General features: G+C 41.9%; 2 protein-coding genes across 6 annotated transcripts in view; one reads left to right on the top strand and one right to left on the bottom strand.

Moving 5' to 3' along the window:
- Positions 1 to 4,833: 4,833 nt before the first annotated feature.
- On the bottom strand, positions 4,834 to 10,483 carry LOC130843915 (protein Abitram). The gene is made up of 6 exons (XM_057719833.1): positions 10,301 to 10,483; positions 9,095 to 9,146; positions 8,360 to 8,489; positions 6,235 to 6,311; positions 6,086 to 6,155; positions 4,834 to 5,992 (listed from the first exon to the last, which is right to left on the bottom strand). The coding sequence occupies exons 1-6, from the start codon at positions 10,395 to 10,397 to the stop codon at positions 5,855 to 5,857; spliced, it is 564 nt and encodes a 187-aa protein (XP_057575816.1). The 5' UTR covers positions 10,398 to 10,483; the 3' UTR covers positions 4,834 to 5,854.
- A 185-nt stretch (positions 10,484 to 10,668) lies between these two features.
- LOC130844230 (elongator complex protein 1) overlaps positions 10,669 to 24,074 on the top strand; it is a 58,946-nt gene continuing 45,540 nt past the window's right edge. For 2 of the 5 annotated variants that reach the window (XR_009051218.1, XM_057720497.1), the window contains exons 1-6: positions 10,801 to 10,927; positions 15,006 to 15,168; positions 16,283 to 16,435; positions 18,089 to 18,170; positions 18,810 to 18,890; positions 21,984 to 22,069. Coding sequence is in view for 4 of the 5 variants with exons in the window: in XM_057720497.1 (XP_057576480.1) it covers positions 15,019 to 15,168; positions 16,283 to 16,435; positions 18,089 to 18,170; positions 18,810 to 18,890; positions 21,984 to 22,069 (552 nt within the window). In the remaining variant the exon portion in view is untranslated. Of the gene's footprint in view, positions 10,928 to 11,266; positions 11,300 to 15,005; positions 15,169 to 16,282; positions 16,436 to 18,088; positions 18,171 to 18,809; positions 18,891 to 21,983; positions 22,070 to 24,074 lie in introns of those variants that run through there. The other 3 variants (XM_057720496.1, XM_057720494.1, XM_057720495.1) reach the window with 3 other exon arrangements.

Here is a 24,074-nt window from a genome sequence, read left to right as displayed (position 1 = left end):
TTAGAAGGTAGGTGTAGAACACATTAGTTTCCCTTTTTTAAAACAATAAACCCTTTTAAAATAATTAACTAATTAATTAAGGCTGCATTGGGGTTTGTTGCTGCACGCGGGCTTTCTTTAGTTGCGGCATGCGGGGCTACTCTTCGTTGTGGTGTGTGGGCTTCTAAGTGTGGTAGATTCTCTTGTTGTGGAGCACAGGCTCCAGGTACAAGGGCTTCAGTAGTTGTGGCACGCAGGCTTCAGTAGTTGCAACACGAGGGCTCAGTAGTTGTGGCGCACGGGCTTAGCTGCTCCGTGGCATGTGGGATCTTCCTGGACCGGGGATCAACCCCATGTCCCCTGCATTGGCAGGTGGATTCCCAACCACTGCACTACCAGGGAAGTCCCTGGTTTCCCTTTTAAAGGACAGGGAAGAATGTGAAGGACTATTTGACCTTGAGATCAGGTTATCCAGTGCTAGCAAGGCTATTGGAAAGAGGGTTAAAGTTAACCTTAAAATTATTGTTTTCTTCTTCTTCATATGCTTTATCTAATTTATTACCAAGATCTATTATTTTTCTGCACAGATCACTCTCAAATTTGCCCTGTTCTTTTCATTCCTACTGCTGCCACCTGAAGCTAAGTGTTCATTTCCCTGGTATTAAAGAGGAAAATTAGAAACTTGCACTCAGCTAAAAATAACTCCATGCTTGTTCTGCTTTTGTGAAATATGCTTTCTGCACAGAGATAAAAAACAGGATGACCTAGCAATCCAATGTAACTTTAAGATGTTTTACTAAAAAAATGGAATGTTCTACACCTGCTCTTGTAAGTTTCTGTTTGGAAACTTCCGTGATCTGTAAACATGTGTATTATAAAAGTAAAGTTCACCCTGAGTTCGGGGCCCAGAACTTTGGAGTGTTAGCTCATCTGGGGCCGCCGGCTTAATAAACCTGAGTTCTCCAACCCTCCGAGTGTGGTGCTTGGTTTCTTGACGGACTGATTTCTGCAACAGTATCTCTCATTCTAAAAGATTCTGTGTACCATTTAAAAATAATTATCCTGAATATTCCTGTCTAAACTGTACAACCTTACTTTTCAATATGCATTCCCAAAATCCTGTTCTCCTCACTAAATTGTAAAATGTGTGGTGAATAGTGAAAAGACAATCTGAATTGGTCCCCTCAAATGGTTGGTTGAAGAATATGTATGGGTGACAAATTCTATCTTGCTGAGCTGGAAGCAGGAACCAACGATCTAATACTTTTGACCTCATCTAATACTTTTGAACTGATGTTCCAAGATTCATCACCCTTTTATAATTAGGGATATTATGAAATGAGCTCTGGATCCATTCACAAGCCCAGACATGATTTTTATGGCTGGGTATCATGTCTGTATCCTCCATAGTAACTGGAGGTGTCCTGGTGTAGAGGAGCCTCTCCAGGGACTGATTCTGCATCAGGTCTGGGAAATCTGCTTCTGAATACAGTTAAACAGTGTTTTCCTGGAAGCAATAAAAACCTTAGGCGTTTCATGACAAACCTTTTATGTTTAGGTTTAAGTTTTAAAATTGTATATGAAAATTATCCATGAGTGTATTTCTTACCAACTATCTATAAGACACACACCTAACGTAGGGATGTTTTTCCTTTCTACCAGGCTTTTGCTGAAGAGAGTTTGAAGCTTGCTTCAAGTGTGCAAGCTTTCTCAAAACAGGTAATGCATGTATCCCTGCCTGGTCCCGATGGTGATGTCATAAATACCCACTTTGAGGGTATGTAATAAAGGTATTTAAGGTTTACAAGATGGAGTTTCATTACAGTTGTTATAACTTCTGTATTCACATTTCAGCTGAAAGATGATGATAAGTTTATGCTTCTCCTGGAAATAAACACTTGTTCTTCTATGCCACCAGCTCCAGACAGTAACTAAGACACCTCTGCAAAATCAAGTGTTTCTAAAGGTAAAAGGGAGGGTGGGACATTCAGGAAGGCACTTGAGAAAATTTTACACTTCCTTTTTTATTAGGTGAGCTTCCAGCCCCTTTTTCATCAAATGAAGTGTTAATACCCATAGAAGAACAATTTATTTGCATTTTTCCTGCCTTGACTGCAAGAACCATTTATCATCTGCAGTTATAACTGACCCCAGGAAGCAGCACGTTCACCAAGTAAATTAGGTTCTTGGACATGACTAATTCCATAGCACGGAGCAGCTACCTTTAAATCCCGACATCATCACCTGACTAACCAGGGCACAAACCCCTCAGAGGGAAGGGCCCCTATTGTTTGTCTTAGGGAGTTTGAATGCAACAAAGTAGAGTGCAAGGAACTGCAAGGTAGGGGGTTCACTGCCACTATTTGGTGCACTTTGAGAAGCCCTTAAACAGTCTGAAATAGAACAGGTTGATTTTCCATCCATTCTTCCTGGAGTTCTGTGAAATTGACATGAGACTTGGGCAGCAGTCCTTGCTTCTGTGTTCTGGGGCCACAGGTCATCAAGTCAGCGGAGATGCCTTAATCTATATACCATTTGAGATCCCTTAGATTTCTATAATGGAGAAGTTGTGCCATTTGCAAACTAAATAAATGATAAAGTCTTTTGTAGGCCCATTTGTAAGAATTTGATTTGCTTGCTTTCTGTCACTATAGGTTGATAAGTGTATTACAAAGACAAGATCCATGACGGCTCTTTTGGTCCAACTTCTCTCACTTTGCTATAAACTGCTGAAGAAGGTGAGATAATTGCTGTATCTTAAACTCACATTTAAAAAATTAGTCTAAAGGAAAATGCGAAAGAAAATAGCTACTGTTAATATTGCAATTTTTATTTTAAGAGTAAAGCAGAAACTAATTGTCTTAATTCTTTGCAGCTTTAGATGGAAAACAACAGATGGGTCTCAGTTACAAATAAAGATTCTGTGGATGGTAAGACTTCAGAAGGTTTTGAGGTCAGATCTCTGGAACACCATGTGACAAAGCTGACATTTTTAGAAAGCAAATGATCCTTCATATTTCAGAAATTCAATAATGTTGTAAGGAAAACAAACTGAAATCTTGCTTTATTTTCTGATCATGAAACCGACTGTGAGGCTTCCTGACAAATAATAAATGCCATAGTAGTTGCTATATTTCTAATCGCAGCGTGGTTTCAAATGGGACAAGGCCATGAATAATGTTCTTTAAAAGTCAAACCAAATATCCCTATTGTCAATGACAATCTAATCCAAAGAAGCTGTTTTGAATATCCACTCACCTTTGACACATTTAACCCTAACTTCCTATTTTTTTAAATTTAAGCTTATCATCCGGGACACTAATGTGCAGCAGCAGAAACACAGCAGTCTGGGTGATGCAGGGTTTTCCTTAAACCTGTGGACTTTCCTTCCATCCCCCTGTCCACTGAGTATGCCTGGGCCTCTGCTGTCCCCTCTGTCACAGATCACCCATCCTAGGAGCACACGTTTGTTCTCCAGTGAGGGTTTCTCAGAGCACAGTCTGTGGTGATGCATGTGCCTCTCCCTTCCCAAGAGCAGGGGCATGGAGCTCACTCACGGGATCCTGAGGAACTCACTAGCACGTGGTTTTAGTTCTTGTGTTAGCAGAGCTGGCCTGCCTGCCCGGAATAATAGCTGGAATCCGAAGCGCATTTTAGTGGCTTAAAAAGTAGTTTTTGGGACTTCCCTGGTGGCGCAGTGGTTAAGAATCCGCCTGCCAGTACAGAGGACACGGGTTCGAGCCCTGGTCCAGGAAGATCCCACATGCTGTGGAACAGCTAAGCCTGTGTGCCACAACTACTAAGCCTGTGCTCTAGAGCCCGTGAGCCACAGCTACTGAAGCCCGCGTGCCTAGAGCCCGTGCTACGCAACAAGAGAAGCCACCACAATAAGAAGCCTACACACTGCAATGAAGAGTAGCACTCCCTCTCTACAACTAGGGCAAGCCTGTGTGCAGCAATGTAGACCCAATGCAAAAATAAATAAAAAAAAAAAAAGAAAAAGAAAAAAAAAAAGTAGTTTTTGTACTTCTGAGTAGTGGCTGATGGAACAGAAGGCAGAAGACAGAGAATAACTGAACTAAGCTGTTTAAAATAAATTCTGAGTAGGCATACATTTTATATATGTGCTTTTGGAATGTTCATTATAAAACAAACAACTTTAGTCTTTTTAGTTTTAGGATTTAAAGCTTTTATTTTTGTGGGGTGGGTTTTGATTAAAGGATCTGGTTATAAGTTTTGTCCTTATGATGCAGTCTAGTTAACTTTGTTTTTGTGCGCTTTTATCCCAATGCTTTGAAATTTATTTTGAAATCTAATGGGACATGTCTGTTGCCAAACGGCAGTGGTTCTAGGAGCTTGTCTGATGGTCGTGATCTGGGTCGCCAAGGCCATCAGCAGGCACAAGATCCTGAAGAACCACAGTGCTACCAACTAGCTAGTCAGTATTTTATTGAAGGAAACCTGAATGTACTGTAGGCCTTGGGGAGAAAAGGGGATGCACTCATCTTGATTATGACCGTCATAAAAATCATCAAACACGATTTTTTTTCCCCTGAAACCAAAATATTCTCTTAAATTACAATGGAATGAATGGGAGAATGATGTGAAGTAATGTTGTATGTAAAATAGATATGTAAGTCTCCTAATATCTCTAGTACCTTTGTTTTACAACATCTCTGGCAGTCATTCGTGCTTCCTGACATGGGGATTTGCTGGCTTGTGCTTACATTTTCAGCTCATCGCACTCTCAGAGGAGATGCTCACAGAGTTCCTGCATCACGTCTGCTGGGTATACTTAGGGGAGAGGTAGGGTTAAAGAAGTTCCCTTGTGAGTCAAAAATAATTTTAAAATTTTATTTACAAAATAGTTTACATACCTGAAATGAGAATAGTCTCTTATTTAAATGCAAGTGGGGATAGGAAACAGATAACTTATGACTTCAACAGCACAAGATGATGGAGAACCAAAAGAATCTACACATCAAGGATAATCGTTTTATTTAAAAACAGAAATATTTATATGTATGTATGTGTTGCAGCCCTTAAGGAAAAATAACAACTTTAAAAGTCCTTTTATTTGAAATTCAATGTAAACAAGTATACAATCTTAAACCATAAAGTCATAGTTTTTTCTTTTTTAAATAATGTGAAAGCTTTTGTTCTGTTCAAAGGCATCTGTGTCTTTGAATTACAGTAACTTCTGTGCTGGTTACCCTGTAACTAGAGTGTGAGGCTAAGTGGCCACAAATGCATATGTTACTTAACCTCACATTATAATACTTTCATGTTAGCAAAGCCCCTTTCAAAGCCTTTTCATGTGTACCTCATTAAGAAGCCACAGTGTTACACTGCTACATTGTTTAGAGATGAAGGCCAACCCATAGGAACAGAGAAGGTACACTCTACACCCTGCCTCTTCCCGGCAACCTAAGGGGGAGGAGTTGGGACAAAGGGTTGTGACCAGATGTTTCGGTGGTGTCACACTGAAGCAGATTGGGTAAGAGAGGCCAGTTGTTTCTCAAGTTCAAAGTGATGGAAAATTGAGGCAAAAACAATAACCATGCCATAACATTCAAACAGAATTATGTCAAAACCTAGTATTTACTAATGGGTTACAGGATGATAAAAAGAGAAAAAGCAAAACAAGAACAGAGTGAGTACACAGGCAGGTAGATCTGGGAGGTTGAAGACAATATGGAATCAAGGTTCTTATGCAAGACAAAGAAGAAAACTAGATCAGGTTTTAAGATCAGGCCTCCCTGCGAATGGCCGGGTGTGAAGTATGCTTCACCTATGCTGATTCTTCCTTAGTGCACCAGCTGGTAGTACAGGTAAGGAGAAGAATGCTGGGCTGCTTTTTACTCCAGCTCAGGACTCAAGAGGTAGCTGTTGTGGCACTGATGCGTTTCAACACGACTTCTTCATACTGTTTTTGTGTCAGTAACCCTTCTGTTATGCTTTTACTTTCTTCAAATTTGGGCAGCACAACTGCAATGTAGCCTTCAGTGGATGGCTAGAAGGGAAATAGAATATTTAATACTGTCTAATGATAAAAACTCAGACAAAAAGTATGTGGATGGGATCATACTTCCCCAGCCCCTTTTACCTTCTCTTGAAGAAGAGATGGCTTATGGAGAATGTTTTCATTCACTTCCATCAACCGTCCTCTAACACAGCTATTTAAAGAAAAAACTGCTTTGAAGAAAAATATTACTTCCTTTGTTTCTCCAAAACTGCGGTGAAAAAGTAACTCACCTAGATATGGTGTATTCTTCTCCATCTGAGCAGTAAATCTTACACAGAGGTGCAAGTTCTGTTAGAAACTGTGCCCCCTGATAATAAAAGGGAAGAAAAAATTAATGGATGTACATTTTCACTTTTCTTTGTGAGGCAGCCCTCAGAGTTACAACAGGATATATTCCTGCAATTACTCTTTCAAATAAAAATGACTTAAGTACGAGAAACCACTCGTTGTTCAAATATTTATATATTAAATGCCTCTATGGGCCAGGCACCACACTAGGCTCTAGGGGCAAAAGAATACTAAGACACATGTGATAATAGGTAGTTTAGTTATAAGGATATATTTTATCTTAACTTATTATACTTTAATTATACATGAGAAAGCTACATATAGCCAATTGCAAAGATTTCAAAAAGGTAGGAAAATCTTATCAATAAGCAATAATATAAAATTCAACATTATAGAGAATGACAGCAATATTGTACAAGGTTAGTTTCATTAACGTTCCTACCTTATTTTTATATTAGAACTTAATAGGTAAGGGAACTTCTTTATTAGATCAATCTCTAAGACTTTCTGAAGAAGGGATATTTTTCTAATTTAAAAAAGTGTACTTTGAGGAAAGTTTGGAAAAAATAAAAAAGTTTTAGTAGCAGAAAAGAGTAAGTTACCCATTATCTTATAACCCACTAGCAAATGCTACATTTTCACACATATCTGTTTGAAAGTTGTGGCATGGTTACAGCTTCATGTACTCCACTCTGTGGATATATCTGGAGAGGTTCTGACAAATATCTACAAGGATGCTCATGGGAAATGGATGCAAGCATGTCTCATGCGTTGCTCTTTTTTTCCAGAATTTCTACTGCAGTGAACAGTTGAGGTCAAGATGCTGTTCTTTATGGCCTCTTTCCCACTCACATTATTAGACAGCATTCAGGTGTTACCACAGGCACTTCACTCCTCTGCCTGTGGGTACTTTGTTTCAAATACTAGGCAGTGTGACTCCCCACTTTTGGCAGGAGGGGCTGGGGATTCTGCCCAGATGGTTTGTCTTCCACTGGGTCTGTGTCAGAAAGAAGTGTTTTAACCCCTTTTTGTCACCTCCCTTGGGAGAATAAACGATGGGCAGTGCTGAGATGTGATCACAGCTTATCTACAATGGGTTCCATATGCAGGTCCCTCTCTGTCCCTCAGTAGTAACAACAGTGTTACTATTTTGGACAAAGATTTATCACAGGAACATCACAAGCACTAAGTATTTTACTTGTAATTTGTAGACCTTTAAGAATGGTCCATGCTTTTTAAAGTCCATTTGCTTCCCCAGTGAGGAAAAATCAATAATTACAAGGCAGGTTATTAGGGGCCTTAGGGCCTACAAAGGGGAGTATAAACAAGGTCTTCTAGAACAGTGAGGGCAATCAGCAGAAACTCTTAGTATGAACTCCGTAAATGAAGGACCTAAATCATCCACTGAAACTTTCCTATCCACGGGGTTTGTCAGGATACTCTAGTGTGGTACTGAATTGTCCTTGGTGGGATACCCTCCTTTGATAATAAAATGTCCATCTTGCCTAGAGTTGTAGAGGGCAGAGGTAACTTTCTATAATTGAACACTGTGTGGAGGTGGAGGGTGTAGCTACATGTGTATTAAATCGGCAATCACTTAGGAATGGGAAATGATATGAAGCAAATGCTGGATATTTTCTCATTGATTTTTTTCCCCCCTACCTCAGGACTTTTTTTTCTTTTAAGTTCACATGTTCACATGTGAAAATATATGATAAAGTATCGATCACCTAACTTTTATAGAATTCGAAATACTGGCTTAATAAAATGAGAAGGGACAAAATATCTTGTTATATTGGTATTAGAGCTGTTCTTTCAAAGGCCCACCTCCTCCATCCTTCATCCTGGGGATGACAGGGATGGTGGTACAGAGCCTACTATGACAGGTAACATACCTTCTGAAATACCTCATTGTTTTGGTCTGAGAATTTCTTTATAAAATATACTTCACACCATCTCTAACTGCCAGGGAAGTATGCTGAGCACACCTGACTGGGTTCTAGGATTGGCTGGCTCTACCATTATGATGATAATAGAGGATTTAAGGAGAGAAATACAGGAACATACCCGCTTAAATTTCCCAGAGACTTTGTTCTGAAGTCTGCTACAGTTGGTACTGATTTGATAAGAAATGCTTTTAATTGTTTTTCCACTTTGAAGAACTGGATGAGATCCTGCCAGTGTGATGACACATATTCTACGAGGAGCAAAAATGGACCCTGTGTTATTGCCTGGTATCATTCTCCTCCGGTAACACAGTATTCCTATTGGCACAAGAATAGCTGAGCTGACATTTGTTTAGTCAACCTATCACTTCCCGCCATGTTCCTCTGGCTACTACTGGAGCTTAACTGAAGAAAAGAATGCAATAATAAAAATGGAGAAAATGGGATTCAATTTCCTTCCTCCAAAAGGGAAGAGCACCAGAGGTGTTTAGATAGCATTGAGGCAGCAGAGAGAGAAGTAAGGCATGCCCGTATGCACAGGACACCATCTGCGCTTCTACCCTAGCCCTCTCCATGGGCTTTGGCGATTCAGTGGTCAGGCACAGCCTGGTGACTTGAGGTAGTAGCGGACTGAGGGTGTGGTCCTCCACTTGGATGTTTGGGTAATCAAGTTTCATTGTTTAGAGTAGGCATTGAAAGACTCATTCTTGTCAACCAAACTCCTATTATAAATAATACCATCACAATACACTGGAAGATATTCATTTAATGAATATTTATTCAATACAAGACCACACCAGGCTACAATACCATAAAAAAATTTTTTTTGATAATTTAAAATTCCCAACTTGCTTACCGGTTAGAATGCTGTAGTATACAGTGGTCCTCACAGGGTTTTCCTTTGACATCTAGAAGAAATGAAAAAGTCTGAAGGCTGTTGAGTCAACAGCTATTACCACTGTGTGGTACTTTCTTTGGTTCATAGTGGGGGTCCCCCTAGCGCCCAATCTCTGCCTGCTGCAGGTCTGGTTAATCATGAAGACTGGACACATATGTCACTGGTATCCCTTCAAAACTCAAAAAGATATACCTAAAGGCTTCCTAACATAGTTAAAGAAATTTGGCCCAGATGGAATCACTCATTCAGTGTTAAAGTGGTAATTAACTCTTTGCTCCGTCTTATTTTATCCTCACTTTAAAATGAGTACATTCATTATTTCTACTAGAAAAAGTGATGCGTAATGCCTTCTTTATATAATAGAGTAGCATGTTTTGTTTGTCAATTTTGGAGTGACTAACTCATCCTGGTTTGCCCAGGACTGTCCTGATGTTAGTGAATGAAAGTCACACATTCTGGAAAACCCCTCAATTCAGGGTAAACCAGACAGTTGGCTACACTAATTTTGGCTAATAAAACGTATGCTTTTATAAAATACTTCAATATTGTAGAAAATGGGTACACTTACTATCCCTGAATGAACAGGAGCAAGTACGGGCTAGAGGAGAGTCCCCAGCGATGCTCCCATCACTCATATTTGCTGGATACACAAAGCTGTACAACAGGATACCTACCTCTAAGCAGCAAATGTGTAATACATTTAAGTAAAACTGTTAGATTCTGCTTCCTAAATGCCTGTATTCTAACCCACCTTCTTCTCTCCATCCCTGTGCCTGTACCTTAGTTTCGACCTAATTATTTAAATCATTTTATGTATGGCCTCTTCTGGGAGGACTGAGCCCCTCAGATCCCTTCAGGCACTCAAGGAGATTGCAGTCCAGCTCCTGCCTCCCTTGGGGATCTCACCTTAGTCTACCATCTTCTCGCCAGCAACCCACCCTCGTGAACTCGCACGGCACTCGCCCAACCCAGGATGCACCCTGTTTTTCCACGTCTTTGCAAATGCCATTCCCTTGGCCTAGAGGGGAACAGGGAGACCCCGTTCCTTCTGACGTGGGGAGGAAGCGCTGGGGAGGGCGCGTGTGGCTTATGATCTGTCAGCACAGTCCCTATGGTGTCAGACAAATTGGGCCCAGAAGAGACTGACAATCATTCTCCACTTACCCGCTTTGTACCAGCGAGTGAAGTAACGATCCACAAGCGATGGCACCGCGGGCTTCGCAGCCAAGGCTGCCACAGGGGTCTCGGGCTCGGTAGCCATGACGACCCCGGCTGCTGCAAACCCCGCCCTCCGGGACCGGGACTCTTCCTCCCGCTCGCCACCGAGAAGGGCGTCGTTCCGGCGTGTGGCTGGGAACACGCGTTATGCGCACGCGCGCTGCCCCCCCCACCACGCCCCGTAGGCTCCACCCACCGGCGCCAATTACTGAGCTTTGGGGTCTGACGTCAAAGCGGGGGCCGAATACAATAGGCTGGGCAGTAGGATGTAGGGGTAGGGGGCGGTGGCCCGCGCAGCTCCTCCTGGTTCCGTGCAGGGCGAAGAGGGAGGCAGGGCTCGCCCCCTCCGCCTCGTGACGTCACTCCCGCGCCGCTCGGCGCGTGTTCGCTTCGCCTCGCTCGCGAGTCAGTGTCCTGCCGGCCGCCCCTCCGCCCCGCTTCGGCCGTTACAGGCCGGGCGGCCTGGATACCCAGTGCGTATCGCGAGAGTTTAGCAGCAGCGGATAGAGAGAGGCGCGTGCGCAGCCGTGGGCCGACGCGTCGCTGTGTGGGGGTCCTCAGAGCGCGGCGCAGGTGAGCATCCGCGCGGCCTAGCTGGGGTGAGGGGCCCGGCAGTGGGTTTTGTCCGTCAGAGGGTGTCCTGCATGAAGGGAACCGCCCAGCGCCCAGCTTCTGCTTGCTGCAGGCTAGGGAGTGGAGTGCGGCGTGACCACCTCCGCCCTCGGCCCTCGAGTTCTCTTCTGCAGACCTGCCGCCTGCTGCACCCGCGGCCGTCAGCGGGTTCTGCGCGGCGCGGCAGGCGGGGGAGTGACGTGCTGCTCCCCCAGCGGCGCGCTCACCCAGCCTCCGGATTCCTTGCAGGTGCGGAGCACACCGCTAAACCAATTGATGCACCAGTTAAAGCGAAACGATGCATGGTAGAAGGTGACCGTAGTAGGAGTTCAGGTGCTGTGCTGCGAGTCACTTCTCGCATCTGCAGTTTTTTCTTAGAGATGTTTTCCCTGTGCTTCTCCATATAGTGTGGTATTTTATGTGCCCCTCTTCTCCGTTAAGCTGTGACCGCCGTGCAGGCAGTGACTGTCAGGCATCTCTTGTCCAGAACTAGCACTTAGCAAACCGGATCGTAGGATTACGGTACTATGTAAAGGATTCAAACTGTACATTGACAGGCAGGACAGTAACCAGTGAGTAGTTTACTGTGAAGGGGTGGACAAGAGGCAAGCAGACACTGTTTTAGCTTGGAGGACAGAGAAAGTAGACGTGCCATGTGCCAGAGGGGAAACTAGTTTGGTGGAGAATAGCAGCTACTTCATTTAACAGGTTGCATTTGATATGCTTTTGAGAAGTACTCGTGATAACAGCGGGAGGTTGAAAATGTGAGTTTAGTGTTCAGTTTGGAGGTCAGGGCTAGACGTTTAGATGTAGTAAGCATATTAGTGATCCATTTGGTACTTGTGGTCATGGGCATTGTAATTAGCCAAGAGGTGGATGGATGAAGAAGCAAGGGAAGAAAATAGAGAAGTTGTCAGAAATTTTAGAAAGGATCCACGATTGATCTGTTGTGTGGACAGATCTTTAGCACATGTAAGGGCTGAGAAAGGATGAGTCATTAAGGGCAGGGGAGTTGGAGATTGCAGGTGTAAAAGAGTACTGGGACTTCCCTGGTGGTGCAGTGGTTAAGAATCCGCCTGTCAATGCAGGGGGCACGAGTTTGAGCCCTGGTCGGGGAAGATACTACATGCTGCAAAGCAAAGCCCGTGTACCACAACTACTAAGCCTGAGCTCTAGAGCCCACGAGTCACAACTGCTGAAGCCCTCGTGCCACAACTGCTGAAGTGTGCGCTTAGAGCTGGTGCTCTGCAACAAGAGAAGCCACCACAATGAGAAGCCCGAGCACTGCAAGGAAGGGTAGCCCCAACTAGCGGCAGTAGAGGAAGACCAGGCGCAGCAACTAAGACCCACTCAGCCAAAAATAAACAAATTTATTTATTTTTTTTAAAAAGGGTACTGATAAGCCGAGGTCCTGGGGGAATTTGGAGGGGGGTCTCCTTTCCTGGTCTTGAAAGGGAGTCGGACACTTCTGAGAAGATAAGGGAATAAGGATAACAGGTGTGAAAATTTAGAGAGTTCGTTTTAAGGCTGGAAGGGTTGGGGAGGAGGGAGGTGAATGATGAGTGGCCCTTGTGTTACCCAGTCTAAGCTCATACTGCACGCCGCACGACTGGCCAATAATCGAGAGACAAGTTGTTGGGGCAAGGAATAACAACTTTATTCGGAAAGCCAGCAAACCAAGAAGATGGTGGGCTTGTGCCCCAAAGAACCATCTTGCCTGAGTTAGAATTCAGGCTTCTTTACTAAAAGGGGAGGGAGTAAAGTCAAACATTTCCTGGTTCCAAAAAGCCTCCAGAGGGGATGTGTTAATTTTTTCCTCCCTGCAGTCATTCAAGGGTGGTCCTGGTCAGGATGTTTCTTGGCGAAACAAAGTATTTTAGTTTAATGCTCACTACCTGGGAGGCAGAGTTGTGAGAGTTAGGTCATTTTGTATAATTTAAGCTTATAGGCTACATCCCTTTAGTAATTAACTTGTAATAGAGTACAAAAGGTCCTTCCCTATTACACTTAGCCAGTGATTTTGAGAGCTCAGTGGTTTGAGCTCAGTGGATTGTTCACTGTGTTTGTCAGTGAGGGTGCAGTTAGGAAAGTAGAAACCACACAGTATTTCAACAATTTAATACAAAGAATTGGTTAAATAGCTGCTGGAGGAACAAAAAGCAAAAGGGAGCAGTGAAGTAACTAAAACTGATGGAAAAAGTTGCAACACTTAACTAGGTCTGAGGATCAAAAGAAGGGAAGTCATTGGGGTTATCATGATCTAACCTTGGAGGAGAGGCATTGTAAAGCTGGTGTTGATAACTCTGGAATTCAGAGGAGACGCTCCATGTTACTGGATTTCAGGAACCTGGAGGGGGCACCTGCCTGATTAGCGCTGGTACCTCTGTGGGGGTGGTTATCAGGCTGGTCCTGGGAGTGCTAGAGACTGAGACCAATGGCCCCTGGAAGGATGAAGGCCCATTGCTGGGGTGACATTGACTGAAACAGCAAGGTAACAGGAAAAAAGGAGTCCTCCTTGGCTTCTTTTGCCTTTACCTTCCAAATTCTTATGCTGGGGTCCATGGACCCCAGAGCTCCACAGGTTATTGGTGAATAGAATCCAAGTTCACAGGTAGACATTTTGATCATCTGATCATGGCAACAATAACAGCATAATTACCATTAGCTAAACCAGCATGAAATACATCTAGTCCTCTGTTGCCTGTTTTCATCTCTTGCTACTCTACCCCTTGTTTACTCTCCTCTAGCCAGACATCCTCTCATCTCAAATCTACCCATTCTTTCAGATCTGTCAGTGGTCATCTTTATGTTGTTTAAAGATGAAAGATAATGTAATTTTTATATGCTTTAAAAAACCCAAGCTTTCTATATAGAATTCGATCTAAATTAAAAGTCTGTGTGGTACAATACAGGTTCAACTAATTTCCAGAAGGTCTTGAATATACATGTCACAAAAGCTTACAAAATTGTTATCTGCCTTGATTCTCTTCCTCACTTCCACCATGTGTGGTCTTGCCTTCCTCTTAACCCACATTTTGTGTTGTCTCACTCATACTACACTTAACATTTTACCTGCTCTGTAGTATAAGGATTAACTCATGTTTATTCTTTCATTGTCATATGTATGAAATGCAGGATGAGAGATTTCACCTTGGATTAAGGTGACAGTAAGCCCAGTGTGGTCTGTGTAATTGTCCCCCCAACATAATTTAGGGACTTCCAGTTACAGTATAAACCTTAAAGGCATCTGGATATAAATATATAGCACATTAAATTTTTTTCCTCTTAGATAATGTTATGCACTAAAACAAGTCTGATTTTGCCAGACCAAAGTAGATTTCCTATTGATCCTTCTTTTCTAAGCTTTTCTATTGCCCTAGTGAAAACCAGGCCAGGAAAGTGGAGTTATATGAAATAGTTATATCAGGTTATCAAGCTCCTCGAATTGTTGGTCATCATTTTGAAGTATACTGTTGTAATTTCATAGTGTCTTCTTTTCTCCTTGAGAACAATAAATGCTTTTCTTTATTTCTCTGTTTGATTTCAGTTTTAATTTTTTTAATGAAGATGTAAAGCTAGTTTGTAAATAAATGTAGTTGGTGATATTAAAGGAATTTTATTTTCTTCAACTGCCAGTATATATATGTGGATTTTTATATGGTTTTATAAATTTGTCAAGTTATAAAAATATCCTCATATGCAGAAATAAACTGTTTTCTCATTCATTGTGTTTTTCTCAACTTTCCTGAAGAATAACTGATGTTAAATCTTTTTTGAAGAAAAAACTCTGAAGTTGAGAATCTTGCCTCTTCCAAAGAGTGCGACGTAAAATAGATTTCACAGCCTCAATTGTATAACCATAGATTTACACAATTGGTTAGGTTGCTACCACTCGTCTCTGTGTTTTGTTAGTTATTCTAACTTCTCAGCTCCCTGAATCACTTTGATTATATTGGAGTGTCATTTATTGGTCTTAAGCTATTTCTGTTGCTCAGGGAAATTAAAGCTTCGTAAAGGGATATTTGTGCTTTCCTTTCAGCAGTTGCTTCATCATGAGAAATCTAAAGTTATTTCGGAGCCTGGAGTTCAGGGATATTCAGGCTTCAGGGAAACCTCAGTGCTTCTGTCTCCGAACTGAACAGGGCACAGTGCTCATTGGCTCAGAACATGGACTAATAGAAGTAGACCCTGTCACAAGAGCGGTAAGTTTTTGATGGAGGATGCTAGCACTTGGCATGGCTTTTTTTTTTTTTAATTAATTATTTATTTATCGCCTGCATTGGGTCTTTGTTGCTGCACGCGGGCTTCCTCTAAATTGTGGCGAGTGGGGGCTACTCTTCGTTGTGCACAGGCTTCTCTTTTTGGTGGCTTCTCTTGTTGCAGAGCACTTGCTCTAGGTGCTCAGGCTTCAGTGGTTGTGGCACGTGGGCTCAGTAGTTGTGGTGCACGGGCTTAGTTGCTCCGAGGCATGTGGGATCTTCCCTGACCAGGGATCAAACTCGTGTCCCCTGCATTGACAGGTGGATTCTTAACCACTGTGCCACCAGGGTAGTCCCTGGCATGACTCTTGACTTATCTTTTTCCAAACTTCCCCAAGTAGTCTTTCCTTTAAATCTCTCTGAATTCACGTCCCCCCAAATAAATACTCCCTTTGCTTTATACTGATATCATATTAGACATCACTTAAATAGTACCCTGTCTTTTAGTCTGCTTCTATTTTAATCTAAGCTGGCAAAACTCTGACATTATATTTTGTGGGGGTGCCCTACTTTTTAACCTTTCTATCACGTAAATACTATTTATAACAGTTCTCAAGTGGAAATGCAAATGCAAATTGCTTGTAGGGCTTTTTAAACTGTTTTGGTCTCCGTCCCATACCAGCTAAATCAGAATCTTCAGCTGGAGCTTGAGCATATGTATATTTAAATGCTTTTGGGGTCGATTCTGATATCTTCCTTTAATTATATTTTGCTACTAATGTATTTTAGGTGATTACATTCTTAGTCACTTTTCCCCATACTGTGTAAATTTTAGAAAATCATAGTTGTTAGCTTCATGTTTTATTGTATATTTTCAAAGATACCAGGCTTTTGTTTTATGTTTGTTTGGCACAAAGGTCACATTAACTGTTTCACGTGTTAAATGTGGTAGTGTGTGATACTTCTCAAATGAAAGTTTGGACTTTAACCTAGGAAAAAACATTTTTGAAAGCTTTTATAATATAAAAGAAGCATTAAAAAGTATTTCTGGAAATGTTATGAAATGTTCTTGAAAATAGATTGACTTAATTTGCTTATTTGTTTGTTTCGGTGAAAGGTGAAAAATGAAATTCCTTTGGTGGCAGAAGGCTTTCTCCCAGAGGATGGAAGCGGCTGCATTGTTGGTGTTCAGGACTTGCTGGATCACGAGTCTGTGTGTGTGGCCACAGCCTCTGGAGATGTCCTACTTTGCAATCTCAACACACACCAGGTAAGTGGAAGAGACCAGTGAGGAGGAAATCTCAGGCATCCTCAAACGCTTTTTTTTTTCTCACATCACTAGTTTTTCATAGAAGTTTAAAATATCAAGAGCCATAATATTTAAGCATCTTGCAAGTTTAGAGTCTTTGCATTATATACATCTTTACATAAAACTGTTGACATGCCTTTAGCTATATTTCAGGATTCTTCTAGAACTCAGTTTTGTCTACTGCATTTATTAAATAGAACAATCAGAACATTCCAGATAAGAACTTAACAAAAACCCAAACCTGGCCATTCTTGTGTGGTATAGCTCACCTCTTACTAGAATCTGATCCTGAGTTGTAACCTTTATTTCTCAATTTGTGAAGTCTTTGAAATGTTTATATAGCTTATGTTTTCTTTTATGAATGCTGAGTAAGCCTGTCCTTGATGGCTAACTTTAGAGTCCCTGAACTACAGGTGCTAAAGTGATACGCTATCATTAAGTGCACGTTTAATAACTACCAGAGGAGGTAGATTTCAACCATTTGCCTCCTTCTGTACTCAGCGTACGGTTGAGTTTCTGGATTCCTAACCTCACCTTCTTGACAGCTTTTTAAACTTTGTTGATTACTCTCCTAGTTGTGATCTTTTCTAACACTGATGTGTCACAAGAGTCACATTACTCGTCATAGGATAATAATAGCTCCTGACGTTTATTAAACGTTTACAATGTGCCAGGCACTTTTTCAAGTGTTTTTCATGCAAAATTGTATTTAATCTTCACTGCAACCTTATGAAGTAGATTGTTTTTCCTTTCTTCAGAAGAGGAAATTGAGGCACAGAGAGCTTAAATGACTAGGCCAAGGTCAGTTATCAGGTGGGATTTGAACCCTGGCAGTCTAAAGCTGGCACCTTTGCTTTTAATGGTTCCATTTAGTACAACAATAAATCTTACTCTCTGTTCATGGTGAGAAATGTCAAAGCCATCAAGTGTAGCTTAATTAGTATTTCTCACATTTAAAATGTATGCTTTTACTTTCAAAACATTTTGTAGAATTTTTTCCTAATTACTGAGTTCCTCCAATCCATTGGTCTCCATCAGTTGGAGCTGATCCTCCCTATTTGTGGCATCAGTGTCTGCAGGACAGAATCCATGTTCTTTATTGTGCCTTATGAGACCTTTCACTGTTCCCCAAATTCCTTTTTAGCCTCACCTCACACCCACATCATTCCTGTGTGTATGTATATCTTATGCTCTAGTTGCAGCTGATTTTTAACTGCTCTTTTTAACTGAACATTTTTCCTCCAGCCTCTTCCTCCTGGCCCTGTTCCTACCCTTCAAAGCACCTCCTCAGAGAAGCTTTCCTGGACTTTTCCTGGGCCATTTGTCATTCTCTGCTCTGAGCCCCCAATTAATTCCCAGAGACCTCAGTTACAGCCCTAATGCTGCTATAGAGGCAACTTTTATCTCTGTAATGGGAGGAATGGAGTGGCCGTAGTCATTTCCAGTCCCTATGGTCTGTGTCATGCCTGGTCTCTTAATACCTGTTACTGAATAAATGTTTACTGAATAATTTCACCTTTGTGTGTTTAATTGTTTTGATTAAGGTCATGGTAAATATTTACTGAGACACTTATATTTTCATATCTCCCTTAACATTTTAAATGTCTCTCTCAGCTGGAATGTGTTGGGAGTGTAGCCAGTGGTATCTCTGTCATAAGTTGGAGTCCTGACCAAGAACTGGTGCTTCTTGCCACAGGTAAGCATGTCACTGGTCCCTAACTCTTGACTCTTATAAAACCTGACTCTTAATATCTCACAGGCTTAAGTTTTAGGGTGCTTAGGTTTCAAAAAAATATTTCTTGGAACAAGGATACTAACGTGGTAATCTATAGGGAATGTGGTATTTTTGAGTTAAGTTTTACTTCTTAACATATTGTTTTAAGAAGTTGCTGCTAAGTCCATAGTTATGGTTAAAAATGTCAGCAATATTTATTTTAACCTACTCTAAGAAGAAGAGTTGCTGCGTAAAATAAACTGATTCTAAGAACTGCTCTCCCAGTCCTATTTTTTTTCCTTTAAGTCTTTTCATTCCAGATGAGTTTCTGTAAACTAGCACCCTGATGAGGTATATACATTTGAAGAGATATCTTGGTGATAGCATTGTTGAAGTTAGTGGAGGAGGGCTGTGTAGCTGAGAATGAGCACTAGGTGACTCATCCAGGCAAAACTTTTTTTTTTTTAATGAGAGTCAGAACATTTTGAATGAATTTTGTCTTCCCTATTTTGATTATAAACTCCTCCACTCTAGCTCCGTAGCTTCCAGTGCTGTAGATACTTACAGAATGGCAGATTTGCTAAGTGAGAACAGAATCATTCTTATTTGTGCTCTTCCAAGGTCAACAGACCCTAATTATGATGACAAAAGACTTTGAACCAATCATGGAACAGCAAATCCACCAGGATGATTTTGGTGAAAGTAAGTATAGCTTTGTTTGAAACATTTTGTAACTTGTCTTGCACACTAATAGCCACGTCCTAAGCCCAAAGAACTATGAAGCTTAAACCCTGACTTAATTCAATGTCTGATAGCCCAGTTGCTTCAGTTCTTTACAGATCTTAAAAGGCATACCTCTGGGGCCTCTCCAGGTCTGAGAATTTGTTTGTCAATAACCTGGGGCATAGGAATCTGTGCTTATAGTGACCCAAACCCCAGGACAGGCTTAGTTTGGGGGGGTAGAGGGGAGGTGTATGATGAAAAAGAAATGTACTAGCTAGAATTAGGAGAGCATTTCTGAGGTATAATTTGGGGGAGAAGACAAGAGAGGCGGGATAGAAAGCTGATTTTTGTTCCTACTGATTTAGACCTGAATTTTCATGGGAACCACCAGATTGTTTTCTTGCTAAGATCTTGCTGAAGTGATATGGGCATTAGGCTGTGAAAGTATTGAAGAGGAGAAGAGTGGAGATGCTTATTGAGTATAAGAAGCTCTGGCCAACTTGAGGGCACCAGGTAGCTGGACTGATTGAGGAGAGGGATGGGGGAGTAGCTGGACTGATTGAGGAGTGGGGGGGGGAGATGGAGTTTTAACTTTTGCGAGGTCTGACTTCATGCCTTCTTGTTCCACCAACTAAGAAGTCATTTAGAAAACTGCTACTCATTGATTCATTCAAAAATATTTGTTCAGAATAATGTTTGAGTAGGTACTATGAACCAGGCATTGTGTTTGGTGCTATGGCTAATTCAGCTTTTCCCTTAAGGAGTCCTATTACTTCAGTACTAACAGGATGTGCAGGTATCAGGGTAGCATAAGGAGAGGAAGGGAGTAATGGGGAGGGAAGGCTTCCCAGAGGAGGCCGACTTGAGCTGAGTTTTGGCTGATAACGGTGTTCGGTAGGTGAGGGTTGAGGGTAGGGGAGCGGTACAAGCAAGCAAATTAGTTCATTCCAAGGCAGGGTTGTTTCATAGAAGCCTTTGACACGTCATGGCTTATTCAGGCAACTGTGAGTACTTCAGCATTGCTTAGTGACAGGGCATGGATGTGGAATGAAATAAAGGGGTGGGATTTTGATTAAGTTTGATACGGAATTTGGACACTGAGTTATAGGAGATGAGTCATTAAAGGTTTTGATGATGCAAGATTGGTTGGTGGAGAGAGAATAGACTGGAAACAGGGCGATCTGGTAGGAGGTTGCTACAGGAATCCAGGTGAGAGATAAAGAAGGTGGGTGTGGGACTAGAAAAGGGAAAAATGCTGGGAAATTTTTGATTCTCAAAAAGGATAGGAGTACATTTTTCAGAATTATGAGAAACTTTTTTGGAATATATTTGCATGGTTCCCCTCTTGCCCTAGCTACTTTGAGAAATACCAGTTTAGAAAGTGAAATAAATAGGCTTTGGGTACTTAAGGTGAAGAAGAAAGTTTAGTAGGACTCTAGCCAGAAGCTCAGGTAGTGGAAATAAAGATGCCGTTATCTGACAGGGAAGGTCTGTAAGGCGTGGGGTGGTGAGTTCTGTTTTGGATTTAAGGGCCATGTGGGATCACCATGTGAAGCAGGCAGATAGAAGGGGCTGAAGCTCAGGAGAGGCCAGAGTTGTGGACTGGAGTCATTGGCATGTGGGGAGTCTTTATAATCTTGGGAGTAGATGTGCTTGCTCAGGAAGCAGGTATGGTGCTGAGTCTAGGGTCCAGGGTGGGACGTTGGGGCATCCAGCTTTGAGGATAGTCACAGAGGTAGTGACCAACACATCTTTGCATGGGAAAGTGCTCTGGTCCTGGCTTATCCCACCAGCTTTTTCATAAGTCTAATAGAGTAAATCAGAGGAGAGGAGAGGGAGTCCAAGTCAGGGTCTGAGGTCTTAGAAATGTATTTGTCAGTACAAAAAGTCACTCTGTGAAGTGTTGAATAGATATTTTTCTTCTAACCGAGGTGTCAACAAACATGTTCTGTAAAGGAGCTAGATAGTAACTGTTTTCAGCTTTCAGGCCATATGGTCTCTGTCGCAGCGACTCAGCTCTGCTGATGTAGTGTGAATGTGCTTAAAGACAGTGCATGAAGAAGTGGCTGTGGCTGTGTTCCAGCACAAGTTTACTTGTAAAAGCAGATGCAGCCTGTAGTTTGCTGATTCCTGCTGTAAACTCCATCACTTATTATCTGATCCCACTGGAAAAGTTGTCTTGCTTCTCTCCCCGACCCTCTCTGGGGAAACTTTTGGATAGACGCCCAGGGGTGTGCCCCAGGATAGGCACTACTATTTGTATACAACAGCACAGTATGCTTTGAGGTGCTGCAATACTGGATGTGCCAGCAGAACAGACAGGAAATGGTTGTGCTGACCATAATTTATAGAAATTATAAACAGCCCTGCTTCGTCAGAATCAGCATCCGTTGTAGGAGGGAAGTATCGGGTCCTGGATCTGACTGATGCTTTCAGGGACATCTCTGTAGCACCTCTTACAGGTAGATGCCAGATCGTACCTTCAGGAACAGAAGGCTGTATTATTTCAGCAACTCTGACTTTATGTTTTATCTAAGATCAGCATTATGATTTAGAAAGAAGCCCAGCCTGGAAGGCAGAAGCCCTGTCTTCTAATTTTGGCCTCTATCACTAGGGGGTCTCTGTCTCTGCGAGGGATTGAATTCCATAATCTGTGGTCTTCTCCATCACTAGCAGGGAGGTTGGATACATTTAGTGGATTGAACACTTTCAATCGGAATTTTATTCCCAGCTCTTGTCTTCTTGAGTTTTATGTTTTGTTATCCGTGGGCATATTACATAGATTTTTCATGTTTCATTCTCCTTACTTGTAAAGTGGGGATGGATTGCTGACTGCCATCAAGGGAATTTATATATGATGGCAGTAAAGCACTTTCCAAAATAAAGGCATTTCAAAGTCTTCAAAATCACTTCGGCATATAGTATGGAATATAGGTTTTTAAAATATTGACTGCTGGTCAATTTATTGAGAGCTCTCAGAGGACCCAACTTCATGAAGAATAGCTATGAAACTGCTTTTATTTTATTTAGTTTATTGGTTGTCTTGCATGTTCTCACTCAACTGTTCTCTAGGCAAGTTCATCACTGTTGGCTGGGGCAGGAAGGAAACGCAGTTCCATGGATCAGAAGGCAGGCAAGCAGCCTTTCAGATGCAAATGGTAAGGTTGGTCTGATGGATAAAGAACCTTGTTTGGAACAAATAGAAGTTCTGCTACCCACCAGGAAATCTTAGGTATCCACGTGTTACCAAAAGTGGGGTCCAGCTTCTTGCTGCTGTAAAGCCAGTAAAGAGGCAAGGTTGGTAGAAAGAAAAGTTTGCTTTATTCTGCCGGATGCTGGCAACTGGGGGTTTGGGGTGGGGGGGGCGGCGGGGGGGAATTTTTGTGCAAAGGCCAACTCCCCACCCCTGACAGTGGGCAAGAGCTTTTATAGGCTGAGGGAGAGGGCTACATGCAGAAACGGTACAGGCAGCTCTGACAGTCATCTTGAAATTGGTCATGCGGTGGTCTGACCAGCATCTTGATTATTAAGTACAGTTAGTCTTAGGTCCAGGGTCTGTTTGTTCCCATTTCTTTGAGGCCAATTCTTAGAATTGTGGCAGCGTATGTCATGCAATAATCTGGTTGTCATGTTGTTAACTTCTTCCACCTGGTGAGGGTTTCAGTATCTATAAGACAGCTCAAAGGATCTGGCTCAGAATATTATCTATAGCCCTTGAGGAGGAACTAAAGGTCCTTGGCTATGCTTAATGACTAAACTATTATTATTTAGTCTTGTTGGACTGTTTGCCTTTGTTTCTGCATTTTCCTCACTTCTCTGATTAGATTTATTTTTTGGCTAAAGTTTTTCCGCAGACAAAAGGCAGGCTGAGGACATAGTGGGGGGCTAGGGGGCAGGACCATAGGGTCCTGCTCCATTTCACAGGTAGAGGGTGGTAATGGACAGATCTCATCTGCTCTAGTAAAACTGAAGCTGTTTAGAGACCGTAGGGAATGAGTCATCCTAGAAAGAGTCTTTTCTCTTTTTTATTGCCAAGTTGCTTTGTTTTGTTTTTTTCATATAGAGAATAATTATAACCAGTATTCATTTGATTATAACCAATATCACAAACAGAGATGAAACATCGTATCCCTTCCTGATGCCCTGCTTCTTCCTCCCCAGAAGGAGCTGCTGTCCTGCATTCACTGTTGATCATTTACATGCATGTTTTTATACTTTTCCTGCATATGTATATATTAGATTTGTTTTTCCTGATTTCTCTTCCTGGATGAAACTATACGTTTTCCTTCTTTCTGGATGCATTTTGAAGATAGAGCTACAGGATTTATTGATAATAGATCAGATGTGGGGTGAGAGAGAGGAATTGAGGATAATCCCAAGATGTGGGCCTGAGCAAATGGAATCATTTTGTCTTTATTGTAAGTGGAAATTTCCCTGAGCTGACCTTCTAGGATAGGTGAGAATACACTGCCTGCCATTTACGTTTTCCATCCTTAATTTATTTCCAGCTACATTCCCTGTAACTCATATTTTGTCTCTTAACCCTTTATTGGAGGAAGTTTGTGTTCTATACCACAGGGCAGTTTCATTGAGAATAAATCTTGTTAGGCTGCTCTGAATTCCCTACTGTGCAGATCGTGGCACCAGCACCATTCCGACTTAGCCTGTCACTGGAATGTGATGATGGATGCTCAGGTGGTCATTTGTCCCCAAACCCACAGAATTGGTTTCTGTCTTCAAGATCTTCAGGACTGAGATGCAAGTGGCACTGGAAACCTTTCTTCTTTTTGTGCTGCAGAACATGGAGCTTGTCCTTGTTTTCAGCATTGCTGCTGGCTTTATCTCCTCTGGCTCTTCCCTGTCCGCCTTCTTCTCATCTTCTTAACTCTTCTTTGCATCATTGTGAAGCTTACTCAGTAAATAAAACTCTACCCTCTTAAATTTAGATGAACATTTATTTCTTTGTATAGTTACTTGATGGATTCCTCAGCTCATTATTTTTAATATCTAGATCTGTAGCTCTTTTTCTGTGTTGCTGTGCTTGGAGGCCACTTTTTAATGCCCAGAGAAGGACTTTGTTTTAAGTTCTTTTCTTGATGATTTCTGGGTCTCAGGGCCCTTCTGGAAGCGTTCCTGAGGATTCTGTGAAACTTGTTTTCTAGA

This window comes from Hippopotamus amphibius, chromosome 2 (genome assembly GCF_030028045.1).
Source record: "Hippopotamus amphibius kiboko isolate mHipAmp2 chromosome 2, mHipAmp2.hap2, whole genome shotgun sequence".
NCBI classification, from domain to species: Eukaryota; Metazoa; Chordata; class Mammalia; order Artiodactyla; family Hippopotamidae; genus Hippopotamus; species Hippopotamus amphibius.
This window is presented reverse-complemented; position numbering and strand designations above follow the sequence as displayed.